The sequence below is a fragment of the Sciurus vulgaris genome, assembly GCF_902686455.1.
Source record: "Sciurus vulgaris genome assembly, chromosome: 3".
NCBI lineage: Eukaryota > Metazoa > Chordata > Mammalia > Rodentia > Sciuridae > Sciurus > Sciurus vulgaris.
In genome coordinates, this window is record NC_136463.1 from 127,704,913 (window position 1) to 127,732,062 (window position 27,150).

Below are 27,150 nucleotides of genomic sequence, written 5' to 3' on the forward strand. Positions count from 1 at the left end.
AGAAATGTAATTTAACATTCTCTTCTATAACATAGTGGTGCTCTTGGGGCCTATTAATGTACATAGAACTCCCTTTTTTATTTATACTGAGAGACTTCAGTTCAAAGGGAAGGTTTCTGGGTACTTCTGTGCTTGTTTGAACATTTGTCTCCTCCCTAAATGACAGCTGATCACTCCTCCCTGCTGTCACGCACCAACCTCTGTATGGAGTCACGGGTCTCCAGAGAAACAGAACCAACAGGGTCCAACACAGTAAAAGGGAATTCAGTAGTCTGGCCCACATGAGCAGGATCTGAAAAGTCTCACAAAGGCCATCTGCAGGCTGACGAGCTAGGGGAACAGGTAAGCTGCTAAGTACAAGAAACCAGAAGCCTCAGAAGAAGAGGGACAGATGAGGCAGCCTCAGTCTGAGGCTGAAGGCCTGGAAGCTCCCTGGACAACTGCTGGTGCAAGTCCATGTTCAAAGGCTGAAGACTCTGTAGGCTGATGTCTATGGGTGATGGGCATCGAAAAACACATTTACTGGAGAAGGGTCAAGCTCAAGCTGGAGCTCAAGCTTCCCCCTCTTCGACTTGTACTTTCTATCCAGGCCTATTAGACAGGGCTGCCCACATTCAGAGTGGGTCTTCTCCATGGTTTACTGATCAACATGCCAAAAGTCTCTGGAAACATTCTCAGAGACACACCCAGAAGTATACTTTACCAATTCTCTAGGCATCCCTCAATCTAGTCAAGTTGACAACCAAAACCAATCATCACAGCCTCTAATGCTCTTCTTTTCCCTCACTTTAAACCCCACCACCCACCACTTTAATCACTTTAATTGGATTTTCTTTTTCTAAAATGCTTGTTAGAACTACTCATTCATTCATTCATTTCTTCATTCTGAATATTAATGAGTCTCTACTATATGCCAGACACTATCCTGAGGAAAGCATGGAGCGCTTTCTTGTAGAAACTACATCTGGTAAGTGGATAGACATCGATGAAAGGATCACACTAAACATAAGAGCACCTCTGAGGAATGGGAGAGGGCTGTGGAGCCAAACAATCAGGGAGGTCAGAGAAGACTTCCTTAAGGAAGTGCTGGTTGAGTTGCTCTCCTGAGGAAGTGTGTGGAGTACATTCCTCCCAGAGGAAAACACACGGGAGAGAGCATGGAGAATCCATGACATAGGAAGAGGATGCTGAAACTGAGACTCAGGCCTGTGGTCCCTATTCTAGGAGCAGTGGAAGACACTGAGGAGTAGGTGAGGGATGGGTGACAAGAAATTTGCATCTTGAAGATACCACATTGGCTACAGAGTAGAGGACCATTTGACAAAGCATGTGCAGCCAATAGGACTCAGTGAGAAACCGTGGTGGCCTCCACCGAGGCAGGTGATCTCAATCCAGGCTTTATAGTATTCTATGAACTTAGATGGAAAACAGGATATCCTTATGTTCACCAACAAATAATTCAAATTTAGTATCTCCTTCCGTTAGGTACAGAGACATCAAACCACAGTAGCATTGACAGCACCTGTGACCTTGTGCCAAGAAAGCACAGGTGTTTTCAGATCATGCTGTGGTTACCACAGATCCACCAAGATATTATTTATACTCATCACTACTTGAAAATTACTGTAGTTGGTAGGCCTGCCACTAGATCATATTACATAATGCACTAATAAAGAAGTGTGAGGAGTATAATAACTCAAAATTAGTAATATTTTGATAGCTGCATTTTAACATAATTGGTTTCCTTTGTAATCCTATGTATTTTATTTAATGCACTTCAAAACCTTATTCTGAAAAAGGGCTTATAGGCTTCACCAAAGAGTTCACTTGTTAAAGAAAAAAAATGACTAAGAACCCCTGCAAGTGAAGAGGAGTGCAAGGTTTGAGAGCTGATTAGAAGGAGATCAGAGTGGCCTGACTGGAGAAGGATGGGTGTGCATGGGTGAGGTGGGAGGAAGGTGCCTGAGATAGTTCCCAGGGCTGGTTTGTGTGGGTTTATGGGCGGTGGAGCCTTTACTCAAGAGGGAAAACACTATACAAAGACTAAGAACATCTATGGATCAAGTGCAAGGACTTTACCTAATAGACTTGAGGGCACCTCGCTCGGTCATTTCTTCACACTTTCTGGTTCTCAGCCAGGTTGCAGATAATTGAGAAATATTGTTAATTAAGTCAGGGTCACCATGAACACCACACACATACACACCAATAGGAATCATTATCAAGAAAATTGCAGGTTTCCATTCACAACACAATTTGCAGCTACAAAGTATTTTTAATAACCACAAATGAAACCATTATCCAAAAGGTTGTCATTTCCTCTTATTACAAGATTGTTTGCCAGGGCATTGAATTTCTTTTCCTGGGGAACTTCCATTTTCATTAATATCTTTAGTTAAGCAATGAATGTCATTACCCCAATCTTCCTTTTCTGGGTTTCAATCTCCTTTGTACTTATTTAAGACCCAAAAATTCTACAGTAGCTTCTTTAAAAAATCAGAAACATCATCAACCCAAATCTCCTCATTGTTTCTATTCCTAAAAAGAACACCATATTGACTTTGCCAAAACAATTAAACTTAAATCATGAGTCACTAGCCAAACAGTTCCCTTGGTGACTTCACGCAGACCTGCCAGCCATCAATTCTGTGGCTAGGGAAGTCTCAGACAGGGACTTTAAATACAGTGATGTATCTTCATTCCAACTTATTTTCAAATATGTTTAAACCTTTTAAACATCAAGTCCTTCCAAAGTTTGGAGGATTAGAGTTGGGGGAACTAACTCTAGGGGTTTGCCCTTGGCTATGCAGAACACAATAGAAAATCTCTCATTCTCTTCTGTTTTTGTTGGCTTTTTTGGTTTTGTTTTCTTTTGTTTTGCATGTTTTTTTATACCAAGGATTGAACCCAGGGGCTTTTAACCACTGAGCCACATCCCCAGCCCCTTTTTGTATTTTTATTAGAGACAGGTCTTACTGAGTTGCTTAGCGTCTCACTCAGTGGCTGAGGCTAGTTTGAATTTGTGATCCTCCTGTCTCAGCCTCCCAAGCTGCTGGGATTACAGACATATGCCACCATGCACGGCTGTATGCTCATTCTTAGATTAAATGAATTGTTACCAGGGAATATAGTACTATGACTGGTCCAGATCATGCCAATGTCCTGACTAGGGACAAGCACACAGCCAAGGAGTTGAGGTCAAATTTTATCGTCCTTTTGCATGATATATTAGATCTACAGTTTCCCAAAACATAGTCTCTGAAGAAATAGTGCTTAACAAAATAACAAATGTTCACCCCGTTATGTGACAATCATAGTATTCACCAGGTAAGCTTTTGCCCTGGTTTGGCATTCCAGATACCAGAGAACAACTTAAATTACTTTATCAATGAGAATGATGATACTACATATCAAAATCTCTGGGACACTATGAAAGTGGTACTAAGAGGAAAATTCATTGTATGGAGCGAATTCCAGAAAAGAATGAAAAGTCAACAATTAAATGACCTAACATTACAGCTCAAAGCCCTAGAAAAAGAAGAACAGAATAACAGCAAAAGTAGTAGAAGACAGGAAATAATTAAAATCGGAGCTGAAATCAATGAAATTGAAACAAAAGAAACTATTCAAAAAATTGACATAACAAAAAGTTGGTTCTTTGAGAAAGTAAACAAAATAGATAAACCCTTAGCCACACTAACAAAGAGAAGGAGAGAGAAGACTCAAATTACTAAAATACATGATGCAAAAGGAAATATCACAACAGACAACCTCTGAGATACAGAACATAATGAGAAGCTACTTTGAAAATCTGTATTCCAACAAAATAGAAAGTACCGAGACATTGACAAATTTCTAGAGACATATGCTCCTCCCAAACTGAACCAGGAGGACATACACGATTTAAACAAATCAATATCAAGCAATGAAATAGAAGAAGCCATTACAAATCTACGATCCAAGAAAAGCCCAGGACCAGACGGATTCTCAGCCAAGTTCTACAAGACCTTCAAAGAAGAACTCATTCTAATACTTCTCAAAGTATTCCAGGAAATAGAAAAGGAGAGTACCCTACCGAACTCATTCTATGAAGCTAATATCACCCTCATACCCAAACCAGGAAAAGACACATCAAGGAAAGAAAATTTTAGACCAATATCCTTGATGAATATAGATGCTAAGATCCTTAACAAAATATTGGCAAACCGTATTCAAAAACATATTAAGAAAATTGTGCACCACGATCAAGTGGGGTTCATTCCTGGAATGCAAGGATGGTTTAACATCCATAAATCAATAAACGTAATCCATCATGTCAATAGACTTAAGGATAAGAATCATATGGTTATTTCAATTGACGCAGAAAAAGCATTTGACAAAATACAACACCCCTTCATGCTGAAAACACTAGAAAAAATAGGGATAGTAGAAACATACCTGAACATTGTAAAGGCTATTTATGCTAAGCCCATGGCCAACATCATTCTTAATGGAGAAAAACTGAAACCATTCCCTTTAAAAATGGGAACAAGACAGGGATGTCCTCTTTCACCACTTCTATTCAACATTGTCCTCGAAACTCTAGCCAGAGCAATTAGGCAGACTAAAGAAATTAAAGGAATATGAATAGGAAAAGAGGAACTTAAGCTGTCACTATTTGCGGATGACATGATTCTATATTTAGAGGATCCAAAAACCTCCTCCAGAAAACTTCTAGACCTCATCAATGAATTCAGCAAAACAGCAGGCTATAAAATCAACACACACAAAATTCTAGCCATCATCTGCATATCAAGTTCCAAATGAAAGCTGGCTGGCACACCGCGTCATGCTGTCTGAGAGGGAAGGAAGGGGTTCAAGTGTGAAGCCCCGTGGGGAGAGTGCTCCTGTGCATTCCGCCATGTGGGGGTGGTGCTCCCACCAGGATCCGGTCATCACCAAGCACCTTCTAGTGCCAGGTGCTCCCCTAGCTGCTGATACCACAGTGAACAAAGCAAGTAAAGATTTTGGTTACATTCTAATGAATAAAGAAAACAAATAGTGCCAGGTGTGGTGGTGCGTGCCTGTAATCCCAGCAGCTCAGGAGGCTGAGGCTAGAGGAGCACAAGTTCAAAGTCAGCCTCAGAAATTTAGTGAGGCCCTAAGCAACTCAGCAAGACCCTAAGTAAAAAAATAAAAAGGGCTAGGGATGTGGCTCAGAGATTAAGTGCCCATGGGGTCAATCCCTGGGACTAAAAAAAAAAAAAAAAAAATTTAATAAAATGTAAGTATGCCACATGGCACACACATGTTCTGAGAGGGAACATAAAGCAGAAAGGTGCAGCGTCAGTGGCGGTTTAGGTATTGGAGCCCAGGCAGGCCTCCCTGAGAGGATAATGTTAAGACCCACAGGAGGTGAGGTGAGCTACACATTCACTGGGGGAGAACATAGCAGACACAGTAAGCAGCCAGTGCAAGGGCCCTAGGACAGTGTGCCTGCTTGATCCAGGAGTGAGAAGTCTTATAAGGCTGCAGGAATAAACAGAGAAGCAGGAGAGGAGCTCAGGGATAGCAGAGCGCCAAAACCTTTGGGGCTTCACAGACTAGTTAAGAACTTTCAGACAGGTGCAGTCGCCCATGCGAACAATTCCAGCAGCTTGGGAGGCTGATGCGGAAGGATCTCAAGTTCAAAGCCAGCCTTGGCAACTTAGCAAGGCCTAAGCAACTCAGTAAGACCCTGTCTCCAAATAAAATTTTAAAAAAGGATTGGGGATGTGGCTCAGTAGTTAAGAGCCCCTGGGTTCAATCCCTGGTGCAAAAACAAAAACAAAAACAAAACACTTTTGCTTTTTTCACAGGTGAGGTAATAAGCAAAGAAGAGCGGCAAGGTCTGGCTTAAGTTGGAACTGAATCACTCTGGCTGCTCTGGGGAAAACAGGCAGACTGGGAAGGGCAGTTAGGAAGCTACGAAAGCATCTGGCCAAGAGACGGTGGGAACTTGGAGAGGGTGAGAACCGCGGAGTTGGTGAGGAGGGGCTGGATTCTGAGAGGAGAGCCTGGATTCTGGCACGTGGGGAGAGCCAAAAGGATTTCCTGGCCAGTCGAATGTGGGACAACTCCAGGATTTCTGGCCTGAGTAACTGGAAAGATGGAGTTGCCACCATCTGTGACTGGGAAAACCGTGGGCAGGGCAGGCCAAACAATCTGGAGCAGAAGAGGATGTTGCAAAGCCCTCAAGGAAAAATATGGGTCGTGTTTTTATTTCGTATGTTCTGGGAACAGCTGGTTTTTCATTTTAGTTTGAAAAAGTACTTAGGTGTTCCCTCCACACCTACTGAAAAGAATAAACTATGGGATACCAAGTTCATGCCAGATGACAACAGTGAGCTGGCACCACATACGTCTGAGCTAGCACAGACACACAGCCAAGACCCAGCTGATTGTGATGGAGCCTGAGAGCGGGTCTACGCATGGGACTTAGTGCCCACCTTCAGTCTTGCCGCTCTCCGGGACTTTTCCTCTGTCCTGGTTCTCTCAGAGTGAACCTTAACCAAAGCCAACTGGTGCTTGACTTCTTTACTAATAGCCAGGAAGAGCTTTTTCTTGCCTACAATGCCAAGACCATGGCCAGGAGAAAACCTGCCCAGCATAAAACATGCTGAGCTTGATTGGCAGCTGGAGAAAGACCTCACTGGCTCGATTTGAGACCCCTTTAGTTATCCCCCAAATTTCATGCATTGAAAACTGACTCCCCAAGTTCATAAGTTAATGGTAGTTGGAGATGATTGGATCATGAGCCCTCACGAATGAATTGATGAGTTATCAAGATGGTGCCTTTGATAAAAAAAGTGAGCTCTTGGCCGGGTGCAGTGGTACTTGGCTGTAATCCCAGAGGCTCAGGAGGCTGAGACAGGAGGATCTCGAGCTCAAAGCCAGCCTCAGCAATTTGGCAAAGTCCTAAGCAACTCATCAAGACCCTATCTCTAAATAAAATACAAAAAATGGCTGAGGGTGTTGCTCAGTGGTTGAGTGCCTCTGAATTTAATCTCTGGTCCAAAAAAAAAAAGTAAGCTCTCTCACGCATGCTTGCTCTGCTTTGTCATATGGTACCCTCTGTTTTGTTACGTTATGTTACCATGCCAGGAGAAGGCTCTCACCAGATGTTGAACACATGCCAGCATCATGCTATTGAACTTCCTAGCCTCAGAACCATAGGCTAAATAAATATCTATTTTTTGTATTCTCTAGTATTTTGTTATAGCAACAGAAAATAGACTAAGATTTTAACTTTTCCAAAAATCAACAAGGAATATGACAAGACCGCCTGAAGGTAAAATCTGACCATTCTCTTTTTAAAAAATGATACATGCACAACCTTCTGAAGACCATTTTCTCATGCCAGGAGTTGCAGTGTAGGGATCCTAAAAATCATCAATGTAATGACTTCACAGATGGTGAAAAGAGTCTGTAGATTAGCAGGAGTTAGACAGCTAATCAGGGAGAGAGCCAAAACAAAGAACCGCACCTCCCAACTCCCATCACAGCAGAGCCTCCAGCTCCACGTGGCGCAGCCCTGAGGGCCATAACTGTGGTGCGAGTTTGCCAGGAGATGGGACAGTCCTCCTGCTCTTAGGAAGATTTGAGGCCCCTTATCAACTTGCAGCAACAGTCCTCCTGCGCATCTAACTGAAAGTTTTGAAATACAGACAGTCAAAATTATATTTGATTGGGATTTGGATGACCCTCTCTGGAAACATTCTAAATGCCTCATTAAGACTGTGACCCGTGAGACTCCACGCGCTTCTGCCCTCCATGCGGGGCGAGCCCTCCCGCGGCCACACTTCACAGCGCCTCCCTGCTTCACACGACCCAAATGCTATGCTTTTTGACTGCCGGGATGCGAGAAGGGCTAGGGAACTTTCCATTCTATTTTCTACTACTTTGAATATCAGTCTTAAAATACACCAATGCTGTGTCCTCTCCATTCCAACCCTGCAACCCCGTGACTCTTCATGCTTCTTAGAAAGCTTGGCTGAGAGTCATCTTGGAACCAGCAAGTTTTAATGCCCAAGGAAAGAAGCCCGGAGTGACCACCTGAGAACCCAGAGAGTGTTCTGTATGAAAGGAAAGAACGCACCCTGGCTGGCATCAGCCTGCCAGGGACTCGACCCATCCGGAGTACTCAGATTCAGTGCAGAAGGTGGAAACTTCACATCTGCAGACCATGACTGATTTGGTAAATCGCTAAAGTTGCTCCAAAGTTCTGGGATATTGGTATTGTTTCTCAACGTATTTCTTTCCTCAATTCAGATCCCATTTTTAAGTTTTTTAGATCCAGTTTTTAAACTCTTCTTCAGAATAAGAATAAATGCGTGTTGAAAGCTGAGCGGGGTAGCTCAGTGGTAAAGCGTTTGCCTAGCATGCAGGAGGCCCTGGGTTCCATCTCCAACACTGCAAAAAGAATGTGTTGAACCTCGTGACAAGAGGTGATCATGTTCGTTGTCAGTTTTAATTGCGTGCTACAGCAGAATTTTCTAAATAGTAAAAAGAAAAAAGGTATTGTGTTCATTCTGCAAAGCAAAACGGCCAATATTTATTAAATGTTTATCTTTTTAAAAGATGGATTCACTGAGCTGAATGTGGTGGTGCACACCTGTAATACCAGAAACTCAGGAGGCTGAGGCAAGAGGATCGCAAGTTCAAAGCCAGCCTCAGCAACTTAGTGAGGCCCAAAGCAACTTTGAGAGACTCAGGGGCACTCAACCACTGAGCCGTATCTTCAGCCCTATTTTGTATTTTATTTAGAGACAGCATCTCACTGAGTTGCTTAGCACCTTGCTTTTGCTGAGACTGGCTTTGAACTCCCGATCCTCCTGCCTCAGCCTCCCAAGCCACTGGGATTACAGGCATGAACCATCAAGCCTGGTTAAATGACACATTTTTTAAAAGGCTGGCAATGTGACTCAGTAGTTAAACACCCCTAGGATCAATTCCTGGTTCAAAAAAAAAATTTTTTTTTAAACAAAAATAAAAATGGATTTACTGAGCTAGGCATGGTGGCTCATGCATATAATCCCAGTGACTTCGGGACTAAATCACTGAGACTAAATCCACCAAGTTCTATCTATTATCATCAGAATGGTGTGATGTAATGTATTGAAAATGTGCTTAATAATCCACAGAATAACTCAAGCAAACAAAATGATAGACCTTTCCCTCAATGCCTTATTTCTTTATCCTCCAATGAAGCAAATACATTGAAATGACTACAACATTTGGAACTTTTGCAAAGCCCTGTTTCTTGAAAAGTACAATTGTAAATTAGAAGACTTTACATAACATGTACCTCTAAGCTCTCTGGGATTTCAAGTGTATGCAGAGTATTTGATTTCTCTGAATAGTTTAGTGGGAAGTTTCATCTCTGCTCTTATATTTGAGGCTCTTCCTCTCCTTCTTGTTTGGGGGTGGAGGGTACACAGTGTGTCATGTCTGACTTCATATAAATACACAATCAAAATTAACCCCAAATAATTTAGGTGATATGTTCTTCATAAAAATAAAGCTTCATTATTTTTTCCTACTCTGAATAAGCACGTACGGGCGCACACGTGCACGCACGCGCGCACACACACACACACACACACACACACACACTCTAATACCCTGCAAATTAACTATGTGAGTTTCCACATAGTTACTCCTGCTCCTTTGACACACACACACACAACTGATTTATCATCCTACGTGCTAGATGGCCCGTTTGGTGCCTATCAATCAACTTTTGAGACAGCCATACTGTATTTTTAAGTACACATTTCTGTGTTGCTTACCCATCCTTCCATCTCTTCTTTATTGTCAGAGGTCATACTAAACGTCCCCCTTCCAGCACTGTCCAGTGACCAATTGCACCTGACCTGTGAATCCTCACTATTTGTTGCCTGGGCACACAGAAAACTTCAAGTCCTAGCCCCTTGCAGTTGGACAGGGCCACATGACTTGTCCTGGCCAATGGCTGTGAAGGAGGATGTGTCATTCCTGGGCTGAAGCATAGAGAAGACCACGTGAGATGGTCCAGCACCATAGAGACAACACACTCCAGGTGGTGCAGCTGAGATGGCAGTCCACTACTAAGGTAGGTTTCTGGATGACTGCGTGCAGCAGAGCCCCGCCAGCTTGAGTGGACATATAGCAGGAGCCAGACATGAAGGAAGCTGGGTAAAACCTCTGAACCTGGAGGTGGTTTGTGTCTGTAGCTCCCTGATGAATCCAGTGACTTTAGCTGGCATTGCTTCTGAGTTACATGGGTCAGGTATTTCCCAAAAAATGTTTCACCCATTCTCCAGCAAGCCTACTTTCAGACCCAGGAGAAGGGCACAGATTTACTGGCAGAGACTGAGAACTCCCCTGGGAGAAGTCTACTCCTGAAAGAAACCCTACCACTGGGCACCTCAGCCTCCTCTCTGGCTCCTTCCAGACAGGCTCATGGGCATTCTGGGAAGACCACTGCTGGCAAGCCCTGTGTGGCCTGGACCCTCCTGGCAGGAAGCTCAGGCCCAGACACCAGCATCCTTGGGACACTATCCTATTCTTGGCTGCCAACCCTGCCTCCTCTCCAGCCCCCTGTTGAATTAACTTCTGCACATTTTTCCAAAAATCAAAGACTTGCTTTAGTACCATTGCTGATTTTTCCCACTGTTCATAGGTAAGCACATTTCTGCATTTTCTCTCTCCTCAGCCATTGAAGAAATCAGATTCTTTCCACAGAGAGCCCAGAAGTGGAATCTGAAATTCATCCCCAAAGTTACAGGATGATCTCATAGTTTATATCATCAATTCCCAAGCAGGTGCTTCCAGCCAAAACTCTTACATGCTCCACTTTGGACTTTCCAGGGTTTCTTGTCTCCAGTTTAAGCCTGCCCCCCCCTGTTATTTTTATTTATTTTATTTTATTGTATTGTATCAGGGATTGAACTCTAGGGCATTTAACCATTGAGTCACATCCCCAGCCCTTTTTATATTTTATTTAGTGACAGGGTCTCACTAAATTGCTTAGGACTTCACTAAATTACTGAGGCTGGCTTTGAACTCACTATCCTCCTACCTCAGTCTCCCGAGCTGCTGGAATTACATGCGTGCACCACTGGGCCCAGCTCCTCCTATTATTTTTAGATTTGATTTTACTCCTTATAAAAGGCCAGGAGTGGGGAGTTTTGGTAAGGACAGAAGCAAAAAAACAAAAATTGTTTTTTAAATAAAAGCAGATGACAAAGACAGCTCAGTCATGGAAAATAATAAGAGCCAAGCCACCTCTGGCTCCCATAGGAACATTTCCTCCATCAGTCACAACTCAGCAGAACAGCAACGCTAACCAAGGCTCCTCTGCCTTTTCTAGATGACGCGTATTATCTAGGACATCTTCAGGGTCCACTAGAAAATTGCATATGCTACTCTTGCCTCACCATTCGCCCTCACAGAACAAAATAGTTCAGAGTTGGAGGGAAGCGTTCATGACTGTCTTCATATGAGCAGGGAGATGCCCAGGGCCAGGGGAAATCAAAAGGGTGATGGAGATGGTTCAGCGCAGTGAATGAAGTCTCTCTAGTCCCACCTTGCAAATGCTGAGCTGTCTGCTGAATCCAGCTTCTCAGCTGCCTTAATGTTCAAATGAGCAGAGGGACCTTCAGGTGAGGAACCTTCGCCTGGTATGTTCTATCCTTCAGGTTCTCAGGAATGAGGAGCGTGGCACACACAGATAAATATCCACGTTGACCACTGGGCTTTCACTCATTCTTCCACACAATCTTAATGCTGTTTACCTCCTTCCTAGTCACTTTCTGTTTTTTTTTTTTTTCTTTCCCTCAATCACATTTAGCCTTAAGCTTACTCTAAGCTTGGACAGTTTGTTTGCTTGCCTGTTTGTTAACTCAAAGACAGTCTAATTCTAGATTTTCTTACAAGACTTTATTTAGATTCGGTCTTCAAAGTCACATTATTAAAATTTTACATATATATATATATATGATATATATATATATCTTTAGATGTTGTTTGGACCTTTATTTTATTCATTTATTTTTATGTGGTGCTGAGAATCGAACCCAGTGCCTCATGCATGCCAGGCAAGTGCTCTACAGACTGAGCCACAACCCCAGCCCCACATTATTAAATGTTTACAGTTCAGGTGATCCTTAATCATATAACAACTCCAAGGCCCTGGTCTCTGCTCCCGGGGACTCACACCGTGAATGGAATGTGGCTCTCCTCCTCTCCTCCTGGTGATAGCAGGCAACTCCTTGTTGTCTGTCAAACTCTCACTTTTCTTCCTTGTTCTGTCAAATATAAGAAGGCCCCACGGGGCAGGAGCGACCACATGAGTTGACTAGAGATGATCAACCAGGCTAAGCCAGGAAATTCCTGATGAGGACAGTTCAACTCATGTCATATGGTGGACAGAGAAAGCATACGTTCTGGAAGCTTTGTCCCACTAACTAGGAAAATGAGGATGCCTGACTGGGAGAGACAGAAACCCAACCCAAACTAGCATGACCAAAAGGAAACTTATTGAAGGCTCACATGCCCATCTGGGAAGAGCAGGGATGCTGCTGGACATCAGAGACGGCCAGGACCAGCCGTCTTAGCACACACCTCTCCCCGCCCACTGTCTTCCCCTCCCCTGCCTCTCCCATCTCTGCACCTCTCTGTGATTTGGCTTTATTTCCTCCAGACAGGCTTTGTCCATTTAGTGAAACTGAGTTTGTCTTCATTCCCCAACTTAACCATAAGAGAAGGATTTGCTCTCTCTCCCCAATTCCAGTTGCAAATTCTCCAAGCAGTGATTCAGTTGGCCTTATGAAAGTCAAGTGCCTAATCCTGGGTATTGAGGGGCAATCACTGAGGCCCTTACAGTCACCCTAATTTACATCTATCACCACATGTGACAATGGGCAAGTGCCTTAACTTCTCTGAGCTGTGGTTTCTTCACCACAACATGAAAAAGCTAGTGGGAAGGGCAAAAATAATACCTTCTTCAAAGAACTATTGGTCGTTTTACATAACCAATGCCAAAGACTGGTGTAGTGTCTGCTCTATGTGAAGCATCAATAAATGTTCATTTTTCTTCCAAGGTGAGTCTTAAAGTCAAGGAAGAAGCCAGCATGTTAAAATGGAGAGGAAAATTACTTGAAGCGCAGGGAATCGGATGGGAAATGCTATACAATTCCGAGTAAGAGGCACTACAGGAGTTGTTAAAAAGAGGGTAATTGAACCTTAAATCATTGCCACCCATAAATCAGGCACAAGGCCTGTGTTCTAGAGAAAGGGGGGCTAGCATCAGCTATTGGGAACCTGGAATGTCAAGTTGACCAGTTAATCTGCAGCTTGTGAGACATTCTTTGCTATCGAGGGGAAGATTATTTCAGTCAAATAACATTTTAGGGCCAATATAAAAAGAATTGTAAAAGATTTGGGTTTTGATGAAGCCTGAGAAGCCAAAGCTGCATTTGCTCCTATTCCCTTTATAACATTTTGGAGTCAGGCCAATGAACATCCCCAGCTGTGCAGCTGGATAACTTGAATTTACTACTACTTCTGCAAAAATGTTCCCTGTGTTGTCTTCCCTCATACATTTCATCCTTGAGTTTTATGAGAGGAAAAATAGACTTCATATTAGATATTTCTAGGTAAGATTATTATACCCGTGGAGCACAAAATCCATAGATGGTAAAATTTCCAGTTTCCCCAAAGCTTGAAGACTTTAGTGCATCGAAGACTTGGTGTTTTTACCAATTGCATCAATTTGACTCATACCAACATCTGTTCTTGATAAAATAATATGAAATGTAATATCTTAATGGTGGCACAGAATCCAATTCTACCCTCTCTCCTTGTTCCTTGTCCTTTCTTTGGTATTCCCCACAGCATCTGGTCCTCCGGTTTGTAAATGACCATGACATCTAACAATGCACTAGAATTCACCTGCCCCAGAAACCAGCTTTTCATTTCCCTAAACTCCGTGAGTTTCCCATGGCAAGGGTCACACTCTCTGTCACCTGTGGTGTGCGGAGTGTTGCACAGTTGAGCTGCGACTCGTCAGGTTCGGTCTGTCCCTGGAGCTTTGACTCAGTCCAGACCCTGACTCCAAAACCTCCCGGTTCCACAAAGCTCCAATTCCAGCACACAGTCACGTTCTCCTCCAATAACCCTTTCTTGTAGCATCGGTACTTTGATCTTCATCAAAGGCAGCCTGGTGCTGCAATTTAATTTTACATGCTTATGTCTGTATATTTATTTGGCAGCACCCAGTGCAACGCCTCGCACCACGCACCGTAGAGGCTCCATAAATGCGCACGTGAGTGAGGAGTGTGTTGAATGTCCTTCCATCCCGCCTGGTGTTTCAGTCTCTGAGGTCTATGGCAGGCTTGGGTCTAAAAACAGCTCAATCTCAACCCTGTCAGTTACTTTTATATCAAATTGTCTTATGAACTGGAGAAGCTAAGCTCCACATGAGGAAATAGAATGAAACTGGGTGCCACCACAGAATGTAGCTAGCTGTGGCCAGACATAGGATGGGGACAAAGACAGAAGATGGTCCAGACCCTGGTCCAAGAACTGAGCAGTCTGCCTGTGTCCTGATCAATCACAAAACAAACAAGCCAAGCACAGTAGCACTGACCTGTAGTCCCAGCAGCTCAGGAGGCTGAGTCAGGAGGATTGCAATTTCAAAGCCAGCCTCGGCAACTTAGTGAGGCCCTAAAGCAACTTAGGGCAACCCTATGTCTAAATCAAATATTATAAAGGGTTGGGGATGTTGATCAGTGGTTAAGTGCCCCTAGGTTCAACAATCCCAGGTACCAAAAAACAACCAAAAAAACCCAGTCTCTATGTTTTGGGGTAAGCATATGATCTTCCTTTATTTCTTCCTTTTTCTTTCTTTTCTTTTTTTTTTTTCTTTTTTTTCTCCCAGTACTGGGGATTGAACATAAGGTCGCTTTATATCCCCAACCCTTTTTATTTTTTATTTTGAGACGGGGTCTTGTTGAGTTGCCCGAGCCTCAATATTGTGATCTTCCCGCTCAGCCTCAACTTGCTGCCATTACAGTCCTGAGCCACTGCACCTGGTGAAGTCATCTTTTTTCCTCATCCCAAGAAAATCCATATACATTTACCAGCATATATACAGGTTCCCTTCTCTTCATCAGCAGAATGAACTTCTGAAGGAGCCAGAAGCATCCATTTGAAGTTCAAAGTAACAGGGCCGTGTCAACCTGGCACGAAGCCTGCCACCCTAAGACACACATTGCTTGCAGTACTGGGGGCCGCAGTGGTGGGGCATCAAAACCACCACAGGTGACCCTCAGAACTGGAGAGCAGCTCTCCCCTCTCCCGTGACACACTGGACACTCCAGCATCCCCCTACACCAGAAACCCGCATGACTGGAGGAAGGAAAAAGAGAGAATCTTTCAAAGATTAAGCATCGACCAATAAGAGCCTGCACCAACTATCTTAAACCAGGAAATACTGAAGTATCTGTTTTTAGCTTTCCAATTTAAATTCTTCCCCAGTTCTTAAGTTATCTATTGAATGGAGCTCAAAAATAAATTGAGCCAGGCACGGTGGCACACGCCTGTAATCCCAGAGGCTCGGGAGGCTGAGGCAGGAGGATCACGAGTTCAAAACCAGCCTCAGCAAAGGCAAAGCACTAAGCAACTCAGTGAGACCCTGTCTCTAAATAAAATACAAAATAGGGCTGGGGATGTGGCTAAATGGTCAAGTCCCCCTGAGTTCAATCCTTGATACCAAATACAAAAAAACTAAATAAATAAGTAATAAATTGAGGTCAGTCATATTTTATAAAACAGAACTCTCTACAATATAAATTTGTTACATAAAAATTACCAGAGGCCACTGTTTTGAACTGAGCTTTATACTGGGCCCCAAAGACTAGACTAAAAATCAAAATGGAGTCACTCATGCTGAGTTTCCTTCTCTTCAAACCTAAACTTAGTTGTTTTCTGGCCCTCTGAGAAATCAGGAGACAGATAACAGCTAAATTTCCCAAACAGACCAGTTTCGAGCTGCATGGCAGTAAAATTTCCCTGTTTTAATCCTTCCCAAAAAAGTAACCTGAACTAACCCAATATTAACTGGTTATTCTTCTATTGTTTTCTCTCCCTATCCCAATGTTTCAAGGAAAATAACTTTGAAATGTCCAATCTACTTTTTGTTCTTAATGTCTGTTTTGTTCAGCTCAGCTCATCTCATTCTGCTTTATGGAATGAAGTGTTGGTAAATACTGGAATCTTGAATAAAGCCAATTAAGATGTTTAAATTTTCATTTTTCATTATCTACTAGAAGAGCCAGTACGAATGTCTAAGGCTGAGTTTGGGAAGGAAAGGAGGAAAAAGTCCTGTGCTATGAGAATAAAGCACTTCCAATCTTTCTCTACTAATTATATTCACTTTTGCTGTGATTATTTTTTAATTACCAGCTAAACCACTAGCAACTGCAAAACTCTAAACTCAAATATCTGTTATTCTAACATAGGCTTGTAGGTCTGATTTTTCACGGTCTGTTTGGTGTTGGCATTATTGGGGATTGAACTCAGGCATGCTGTTCAACTGAGCTACATGCCGGGCCCCTTATTTATTTTGAAACAGGGTCTCACAACTGAACATGATGGCACATGCCTGAATTTCAATGGCTTGGGAGGCTGAGGCAGGAGGATTGCAAGTTCAAAGCCAGCCTCAGCAAATTAACGAAGGACTAAGCAATTTAGCAAGACCCTATCTCAAAATAAAAAGGGCTGGGTGTGTGGCTCAGTGGTTATGAGATGGCAAAACCAGACCCAGTTGTGAAATAAAATTACAAGAAATCAATGCCTGAGGAAAGGGTTAGTTCCCCCAGGCTTTCTTCAGGAAACCTAATTAACCATAGGTCCCCACCTTTTGGATTGTAAATAACTATCTCTAGGAGTCTGACTACTCTGTTTTGAAATGTAAACAGCCCTGTGCCAGCCTTCAGACACAAGGCTAAAGATTTATTTATGCTTGTGAGAAGAGCCGGTTTCTCTTATCATTTTTTTGCTTCTGTAAACAAGCTTCCCACTAGAAACCCAAGCAAGGCCTTCTTGTCATGTAGACTAGAAATTTTATGGCACCAAATAACCTATAAATGTTATGAGAAACTATGAACTAGCACTCAGAATTTAGAGTTTGTTCTCCTCTGGGCCCCCTGTAAATACAAGTTTGAGTAAACATAAAATAAAGTTTGAGTTCTCCTTCTCTGAGTGCTGCCTGCTGCTTCTTGTCCAGCTGGCTTCCTGCAAACTGTTAAGTGCCCCTGGATTCACCAACCTCTGGTACCAAAAACAACAATCAAACAAACAAATAAACAGAGTCTCACTAAACTGCCGAGGCTGTCCTCAAACTTTAATCCTCCTGCCTCAGCCTCCCAAGCAGCTGGGATTACAGGCACGGGCTACCATGCCCTGCACGCTTGGTATTATCTTAAGACAATGCTTCCAAATGTCCCTTAGGATAAGAACCAAGAGAAGTCCCTTGACAAGAGCAAGTTCAGGCTCCTCCCCGGAAGAGAATTATCCAACAGGTGAGGGTGGGACCCAAGAATCTTGTTTTTTAACACGTGTGGGATGGTTAGGCAGGGCAGTGTGGCAAACACATCCTTTAAGGCAGTGGTTCTCAGTGTGTGGTTCCGACCAGCCACATGGACATCCCCTGGGAATTTTTTACAAATGCAAATTCACAGGTTCCGCCCCAGAAGTACTGAAGAAACTGTTGGCTGAGCCCAGAGGTATGGGTTTTAACAAGTCCTCTAGGTGATTCTGATGCACATAGAGGTCTGTGGACCACAACCTTTAGAAAATGATAAGCAGGCAGCGAATAAAATTTCTTAGCAAAGCTAAATTCCACTCACTAATCCACAACCAGCCGCACCTTCGAAATCAGCAAGAACCTACTCAGTATCACCGTGCCCCATGCGTTAGGTAGCTGTGGCGGGGGTGCTCAGGCTTTGCTGCAGATCAGAGCTACCTGGGGAGCTTGTAAATTCCAGCCACCCAGGTAGCTTTGAGGGTGGGGCCACAAATCAGCATTTGTTTAAGACATTCAAGTGATTTCAATGTATGGAGAAATGTGAGAACCACTGTCTCAGCACCTAAGTCCCTGAGACCAGACCTGCCAGAAAAGGTAACCATTACGAAACTCAGACAAGTGAGGGGCTAGGGTGGCAGAGATGGCCTGGTGGGGAGCTTTCTTATTTATCCAGGGTTTCAAAGGAAATGTCTAGGAGCAAGGACCTGCAGGAATATTTCCCAGAAGCCACTGGAGAGTTTGGAACACGGTCACCCTCTTGAGTGCTCCCCAGGATTCAAGAAATGGATAGTCAGAGCAGGAAGGATAGAAATTCTCCCTCCTCCTCTTGACACCTTTGAACCTACTTGAACACTGTCCGCACTTTAATTAACATCTGCCTCCGTGAAGGGGTCTGGCACACAGTGACTGAGAGCAGAACAGAGTCCCAACACTCTGGGTGTAGAGTGACAGGGAAGATGGGGGTAAGGAGCGGGGGAGGGGTAGGAGACCAGGAGGAAGAAGGGGAGGAGGGGCAGAGCTAACCTTAAGAGGTTCCCATATGCCAACCTTGGGGCTTCAGTTATGTTCTTGTTTAACAAGACTCAATTTTGCAGTAAGCAATCTGAGGCAAGGGTAGGTTAAGTGGCCCCAGGTCACATCTGTGAGCGACAGAAGCATTCACTCCAAATTTTAAGGCTCTGGATTGTATGCCAGGGGACAGGAAAGAGACTCTGAGAGGTGAGATTGAAGGAAGCTTGGGACCCACTGAACCAGATCCACAGAGGGTAAGACATCTCAAAAATGATCCATCCTTCTGGATTAATCCAGGTGCCATGTTCTGGATTTGGATCATGGGAAAGGAAAGGGGATTCCTCTGTGACCAGAGCAGGGGTGCAGGAGAGTGCATGGTAAGGGGCTCAGGGCAGCAGCCATGTACCAATATACTGGGTGGATTTCCACATTCCCAAACAGCTGTGCCACAACATCTGTGTGTGGCAAGAAAACACCAGCCCTGGTTTAACCTGGTGCAGATATAGAGCATAAAGGATTTTTGTGGTTTTTAGAGATTTCAGAATTTTAAAAGCTCTTTGTCATCTTCCTTAAGACCAGAGTTACGGAGTGACAAGGAACGCAGCCTCCCTCTGTCCGCCATCTTGGATCCCTCTGCCCATCTTCCTTAACTCATCCTTAATGAGGTCCCAGATGTCTCTAATGGGCCACAAGCACAGCATATCTAACTGCATCCCTGAAGCCACGACTCCCCTCTCCCTCCCCAGAAGTCCTTTCTGGGGCTCTGTGTGGAAGCAGGAGCAAATGATTGGCACACAGGAAGAACCTGAGTGTGGAGGTGGGGGAGGGGATTCCTAATGTCCTACGACATTGCACACATTTATCTCAAATTTCCCATTTGAGCTGAGAAAAATACACTCAAAATATAACCAATAGGGGCAGGTCATTGCTAGGCAAGAAAGTCTTTGCTAGACAAGAAAGTTTCAGCAACTTGAGAGTAAAGGTCATCAAGCCGGAGAGAGAGGCTCACAAGAAGGGGAGAGGATGAGACAAGCCGGGAGTCTTAGGAGAAAACAGCAAAAACAAATCATGAATTTGCCACTTTGATGATGTAAGTAAAAGTCAAATTGTGGAGTAAAAGTGATAAAGAAAAATATGGACTGATATAGTTTGTCATACAACACTATAGCAACAGTTTTGCAGAGATTTATGGGAAGCAGAGGGCAGGAAAAAGGGGACATCCAAAGGCAGCACCCATGTCAGGCAAAGAGGTGAGGGACCCTGGTCTGAGCTTCACACCAAGCACCTAAGGTCTGTCAGAGTTAAAGGGTAACAATGAAAACAACTATTTGGATGTAAAATTCACCTAAAAGTGAAAGGTTAGCACTGTCAAGATCAAAATTATGAGGCAACATTTTTAGTAATGACAACCCATGACAATTAAATGCTCAAAGATCCTTCGAGAAGCCGTCGAATGATACTCCCTCACCTTCTACCACGGGGAAATGTTGAGGAGATTGCCTCAAGTAGGACAGACCCCATTAAAAAAAAAAAAAAAAAAAAAAAACCTGCTTCTTTCTTTTTGACTCTTTTTTAAGCTAAGAAAAGTTTTCCTTCCCTTGAGGAAACAGTATTTTTTTTTTTCATTTCTGAGAATGAGTGTCCATCTCTCTTTCTCTAGCTCCCTTTTCAATTTTTAAAGTTGTCAGGAAGCTCAAGGGGGAGAAAAATCCATATTTCAAAGTCTTCTAATAATTTCAGAATCATTTCAGCTTCTTTCAGACACAGCTAGATCGCAATGTCATTTATTTACTTTGTGTGTGTGTGTGCTAGAGACTGATCCCAGGCCGGGAGCATGTTGGGCAAGGGCTCAGCCAGGTGCTCCACCCCCAGTCCCTGGCCATTTTCTTAGCTGCCTGAAGATAATACTAGTATGACATGCTAAACAGGCAGTTTCTTGGCAGGAATGCTTTCCAGCTACTACCCTCCCTTCCTGAGGATGCACTCAAATATGGATGATACAAACCAGAAATCCATGTAACTGGACACACATGTACTTCAAGATGCCTCAGACTACTGAAAGCAACCAAACTGGCTAGGTGGCTCTGTGGGCCTCCATGGTGTGGAAGGTCTGCCCTATGTGCCTCAGGCCCGTGTGGCTTCTGTAAATGTCATAGGCCAGCCGTGTAGAATGCATGACAGTCCATATGCTAAATATTACTAAATCCCGATGCCTCTCACTTAAGGAGGAAAAATGACTTCAACTAAACATAACAGAAGTTTTAGTATAAATACTCGTTTTCTTCCCATGCAACTGGTTTCACATGTGGACACTACTTTGGAACTTATCTATCTGTACCTCTGTCCATTTTTACATCTTTCTAGTCTTGATTTACATATTTTCCCTACTTTAATTTTTCATCCTTGTGGGACTGGGAATTGAGCCCAGGGGTGCTTTACCACTGAGCTATATCCCTAGTTCTTTTTATTTTATTTGAGACAGGGCCTTGCTAAATTGCTGGGGCTGGCCTCAAATTTAAGATCCTCCTGATTCAGCCTCTTGAATTGCTGGGATTACAGGTGTGCACCACTGTGCCCAACACTTTTTATTTTTATTTGTACTAACCATTAGTTTTTGCCTGGATTCTCCCTTTCTGGAACAAGAGTGTACATTCCTACATGCTGCAAACAGAATGGATACAAGAAACTGAAAGAGCCTTCTTCTTCTCAATGGCCATCTTGGTTTTTGTTTTGGTTTTTGGTACCAGGGATTGGCTCAGGGGTGCTTAACCATTGAGCCACATCTCCCGCCTTTTTTAATTTTGAGACAAGTTCTCACTAAGTTGCTTAGGGCCTTGCTAACTTGCTGAGAACTTGCTTTGAACTTGCAATCCTCCTGCCTCAGCCTTCAGAGATGCTGAGATTACAGGTGTGTGCCACCACACCCAGCTCAATGGCCATCTTGTTATCTTAGTTACAGCAGATATTTAGGAATTGGTAAACTTGGGGTCCTTCCAGGTGCCTACATCTCCAAACATTTCAAGATCACATTCAAAGAAATAAATGTGAACTAGCACTTGTTATCAACAGAAACTGAAATAGTAAGTCTTTAACAAGACATTAAGTATTTACCAAATGAGGATGAAGATGGGTAACAGAAACTGGGCATAGTAGCATTTTCCTGCCATCCCAGCCACAGGGACACCAAAGCAGGAGAATTGCTTGAGTCCAGGAGTTCAAGGCCAGCCTGGACAACAGAGTGAGCTCCCCATCACAAAAGAAAAAAAAAAGGAAGAAAGAAAAAAAAAAAAAAAAAAAACAAATTAGGATTAAGTTTGGTGACAGAAATTCTCAAAAGAGTGACTTTAACTAAGTTTAATTCTTATGAGGAAAAAAAAAGAAAAAAAGCCAGAAGAAAATTCTTTATTCTAGAAGTTCCATGAAAATACCTGGATGCAGTTACCTTCCAGGCCCTCCCAGGATGTGATCCCAAGACAGCGTCCAGAGTTATAACCATCATGAACTTTTCCAGGCTGCCAACAGGGGAAGGAAAGGGAAGGGATGGTATCCTAAAGGACACACCAAGAAATGTTCCACACCACTGCCCCTACCTCTCGTTGGCCAGAGTACTGTTACCCCACATAGGTATGGGTAGGAAATACAGGCACTAAAAATCAGGGAGAAGGGTTATTGGGATATCAGCAAGCAGTATCTGCCACATCTGCTTTGCAAATTGAGATTTTCACTAGCAAAGTACAGGATCCAATATTAGAAATGCATTTGGTAGATTCTAATTCTAGACCATCAAGTTTTAAGTTTTAACTGACTCTTTGGGGGGGGGGGTTCCATTTAAAGATCCATTATCTCTCATCACCTGGGGGCATTTATATTAAGATTTATATTGCGTATACATTGTATATTACAGAAGCCTTGAAAAATATCTCTGTGAATGCACAGTTAATCTTAGCCACGTGTTTGGACATACTGAACGAAGAACTTTTTCTGTCTAATGGAAACCTGGCAAGCCTTTATACAATAAATATCTTCCTCAATAAGTACATCAGCTTTTGCAAACCTGATCCTCCTTCAAATGCTTGTGGGAAGCTATTTAATGAAACCCACAGTGAATTTTGGAGGGAAGACTTGCATCTTATAATGTGAATAATCACACTCTATACATCGGATCAGAATTTGAAAGGTTTGCTTATCAGATTTTCCTAAAACCATCTCACAGGTGATTTTAGCAGACTAAAAGAAAACTTCTAAAACAAACTCAAAATGCAAATCTCATAATGGGTCATTATTTCCCTTTTGAAATCTCATCTCATTCTCCGTTATAAAGAGCTCACCAGAGAGATGGTCACTGGGTTTTGCAACTTTCCCACGGAACTGACCTCCACAGCTGGAGATGGGGGCAGATGCTGAATGACAGTCTTCTGTTGCTGAAGTGTCAGGGAGAGAATTCATTGTGCAATGACACACATTTCTTATCTTTCAATGCCAAATGCTCAAAGTCTAAAAATACTGGGCCACTCAGAATAAGATAGGCAACAATCCAATCATGAGCTCACCCTACATCAGTGACTTCATCCTCCAATTGGGAGACCTGTGCAGTTTATAACTAGTCAACAAGGAACCTAAAAGAGGCAGTTCCTCCCCTCCGGGCCTTGTCCTCACCAAACCTGGAGTGCTTGCTTGCTCAAATAGACAGGAAAATTCAGGAATCTAGATCGTTCCACTGAGCTGAAGAGGAATCGGGTTGGGGACTGTGGTTGCATTTATCTGTGCACTTTATGAGTAATGGAATTGCCCAAGGGACAGGTGCGGTTTCCAGAGTGCTGATATCATGTGAGCACGTTTACCCACCCCACCGCCATTACCTCTAAGCCATAGGAAGGGAGGAAACTTCTACCTCTGGTTTCTATTTCTTCCCCCTCTGAATTTTAAGGGAAAGAAGAAAATTATAAAATCAGGAGCCTGCATGTCCCCTGAGACATTTACATTTAAGCTGGACCAAGCACTACCCACATATCACAGGCAACAATTTCACCCTGGCAGGGAAATGGACTAAGTGACTTAATGGATATTTTCCATCTCTAATTTCCATGATTAAAAGAAAGAGGTTGAGAGGGGTACATGTGGAGCCTATTGTGAGTTTGCCAATGAATCCTAATTTAGATCAAAGAGAGTCTATGTGACACTGAACCATAAACACCCTAGTGTGCGTTACTTCAAGGAAGTTGTTAGTGTGTTCCCGATGGCTATTATGCGATACAGTTGCACTCTCCAGCCCGCACCCTTTAATTACTAATATAGAAGAAAATCCCATATAAGAGGGAGGAATGTAAATGAGACCTCTGCTCTTTTGAACCTTTTATGCATTTGCCAAATTAAAATTTGCTGTGGACTTTGGTTTTCCCTGATGGCTGTTGGTAGTGATCATTTGGCTCATGGGATTAAATCTGACTTTCCAAAAACTATTTCTGATCAGTGTGCAGATTTTAGACCTTTATGTATGCTTTGCACTGAGACATGGATCATCAGAACCAGATTGAGAACAACTTTGAAGTTTTCAAAGGTAGAGAAGATGGAAGAAATTCTCTTTCATTCTCATCTTTCTTTCTGCCAATTGTTGCTCAAGTGCAGATTGTGGGACTGCAACTGAGAGAGGGGCGGGCGGAGTCCAGAGGCACAATATCACACCACGCTCAGGCACCACCTGCAACTTGTGCAAGTGGTTCCTGGACAGAGGACCTTGCCTTAGGGACGTGGATCAGATCAGTAGGCATGACCACACTCACTTAAGTGGGGATCACTCAGACTGAGTTTTAAAGCATGATTTCAAGATGAGGCCAACCACAAATGTCATCTAGAATGGCATGATTTTAATGAAACTTTCTTCTCTGGGATTCTTGTGCCCTCCACCCACATGCAGAAGAGAGAGAGGGAAAAAAAGAATTGATAACGGCTTTGCACTTAAATTAAGAGCTGAATATAGAACCAAACCCTGGACAAAGGCTAAGGTGCCTATTAGACTACCAAAGGTAATAACCATTCAGTGAGATCTGCCATGCCTGATACCACATCTTGTTCAATAAAGCTAACTTCTTCTTTGCCATCTGTCTCATCCTACAAAGAGATAATAATAATAAAATCATTGCTTAATGAGTAAACTAAGAAGAGTATCATTCCCTGGTAGATCGTATCCGCGTTCTTCTCCAGAGGAGGCCATATTCTCAATGAGGCAGAGAACGCAGGGGAGAACGCGTGACCGTGCACAAACACGGATGCCCAGAATCAAAAACCAGTGCAGCATATGTCAGTATTTAAAGCCCCATCAAAGAAACATCCAACTTTTCAGCTGTAACCCAAATATAAATTTTCCTTACCCTGTCAATTAGCAGATTACAAAACTTCTGTAGCAGGAAGACCATTCTGCCAGCAAAGCCGTGGTGTTTGGATTGGGTCCAGGTCAGACAGATGGCATGGAAAGGGGCTGCAATGAGACATTCCCTATCGGCAATGCCAACAGCTCTTCCATGCAGCAAATGTAACCTTTGAAGGGCCGAGCCACAAGGTGAAGAGCATCGTGAAGAGCATCGCCCACACGACTGGAGGAGCACACAGATGTCTAGACGCTCCAAGGTAAACACGACACGCAAGTCATGTGGCTCAGGGAAGCACTTGAAGAAAAATATGCACAACATTAGATAATTGTCATTTGGCACCCTACCCACCCACCTTAAACCAATGAGCAGAAAAAGCAGTCGTATCTCCTGAGTATGATATGACTGTTTAAATTAAGATAATAGAGAGTTCTTGTGCTCTTTGGAATGCTGACTCTACTACACACAGTCAAATGATGTAACCATGCAGGGAAGACAAAAGATATTTGCTATGCTATTATTAAATGCCACCTGCACATGCCACAGTTGATTTGCAAAACTTGTTCAATTATAAACAGTACTGACCCGGTTGCACAGAAAAGCTGGATTCAGCAGTTTATGGTTAAGAACGTTATCATGCACAGTAATAATACAGTCCGCCGAATTTAAAGTAAATTAAAAATGTAAACACTAATCGATGACTTAAATTTTTTTCAATTTAAATTCCCTTTTACTAAGATCAAAGAAGCAAAACCACTTCATTAACTTATTTTTAGGTCAATTAAAGTATTTTTTTGATGTCTCTTTAATAATGACTAAGAGTCTGAGGCTGGCCTCAAATTTGCAATCCTCCTGCCCTCAACCTCCTGAGTAGCTAGAATTACAGGCAAGCACCACCACACCCAGCGCTGTACTCTCATTTGAAAGGTAAGAGGTTAGGGCTGGGGATATAGCTCAGTTGGTAGAGTGCTTGCCTCATTGGTACAAGGTCCTGGGTTCAATCCCCAGCACCCCTCCGGGGTAAATAAGTAAGATGATTAAGGATCCAAGAAAGAAAGAGAGGAAGCCACATTCTGAGGCTAACTCCCAGTACTGTTATTACCTTTCCCTTGGTCTAGTGACTTTCCATTGCATTACAATGCCCCCAAGGAGGGAGGTAGTTATTTGTTGCAAGTTCTAAGTCAAACTTTCTCCTCAAATGGAGAAGTAACACCTGGTACTCTGCAGTTCAATGGTAATGCAAAAGAAGAGTCTGTGTTTGCATCATAATTCCTATTTTAGCTAGCTCCTGGTCTTGGGCTGTAGTACCAGATTTTTGCACCATGAAATTTTGTGCCCAAGTATCAACTGTAGTCCTAGTTTTAAGAAATTCCCCCTGAAGGTGATCCTGCATCCCCAGGAGGCTGGTTCTACCTTGCCAAGTGAGAGACATGCAAATATAAAGATGGTCATGGCATTTTTGATTTTCAAGATGCCTTTTCATCGCGGAATCCTAATTCTTTTCTTTCTGCTCTTTGTGCTCACTTACAGAGGCCTGGGGTCGGGGTGGGGGGCAGTTGCATTGAAATTGTGTAAAGAAGAGACACTGAGACCATTATCCTGACAAAATTCAGCAGTGTCTTTTTAAGTTGCTTTACAAAGTGGACTATGCCTTCATAAAGAGACTGGGTTTTCTTTGACATGATCTTGACCAAACAAAATAGAAGAGAACTCAATGTTATGCTCTGTCTACAATAGCCCTGATTAAAGAGAACGTAGACCTGGGATTGCAATTGGTGCTATAAGAATTTCAAAACCGAGACAAGGTTGACCTGCCAAACCTGGAGTGGAATTTTATGACTAGCACCTCTGTTTTCGCTTCAGAATAAATCATAAGAAAGATGATCCAGTAATTAAAACAACAATTAACTTGGTCATTAGTTTAAACTTTTCAACCCAGGCCCCTGTCCTATATCCACACCCTTTAAAGAGGGGGGTGGGGAGCACAAAAGCCTCACAAAAGTAACAATTGCCTATTTTAATGTTGGCAATTTATAACTGACAATTATGTTGTTAATTGATAGTTATTTCAATGAGTTGTCATCCATGTAGATTGTTCAGATTAGCAATGTTGTTTCTGCATTGTGTTTAAACCACTGGGTAGCTGCATAAAAACTGTTGTGTTCTATTATAGATACATTCTAA

General features: G+C 42.9%; 1 protein-coding gene across 1 annotated transcript in view; it reads right to left on the bottom strand.

The window, feature by feature from the left end:
- LOC306658272 (uncharacterized protein) overlaps positions 1-27,150 on the bottom strand; it is a 78,095-nt gene that overhangs the window by 42,536 nt on the left and 8,409 nt on the right. Inside the window, exon 2 of the mRNA XM_079135067.1 lies at positions 24,970-25,263. Coding sequence (XP_078991193.1) covers positions 24,970-25,263 — 294 coding nt within the window. The remainder of the gene's footprint in view (positions 1-24,969; positions 25,264-27,150) is intronic.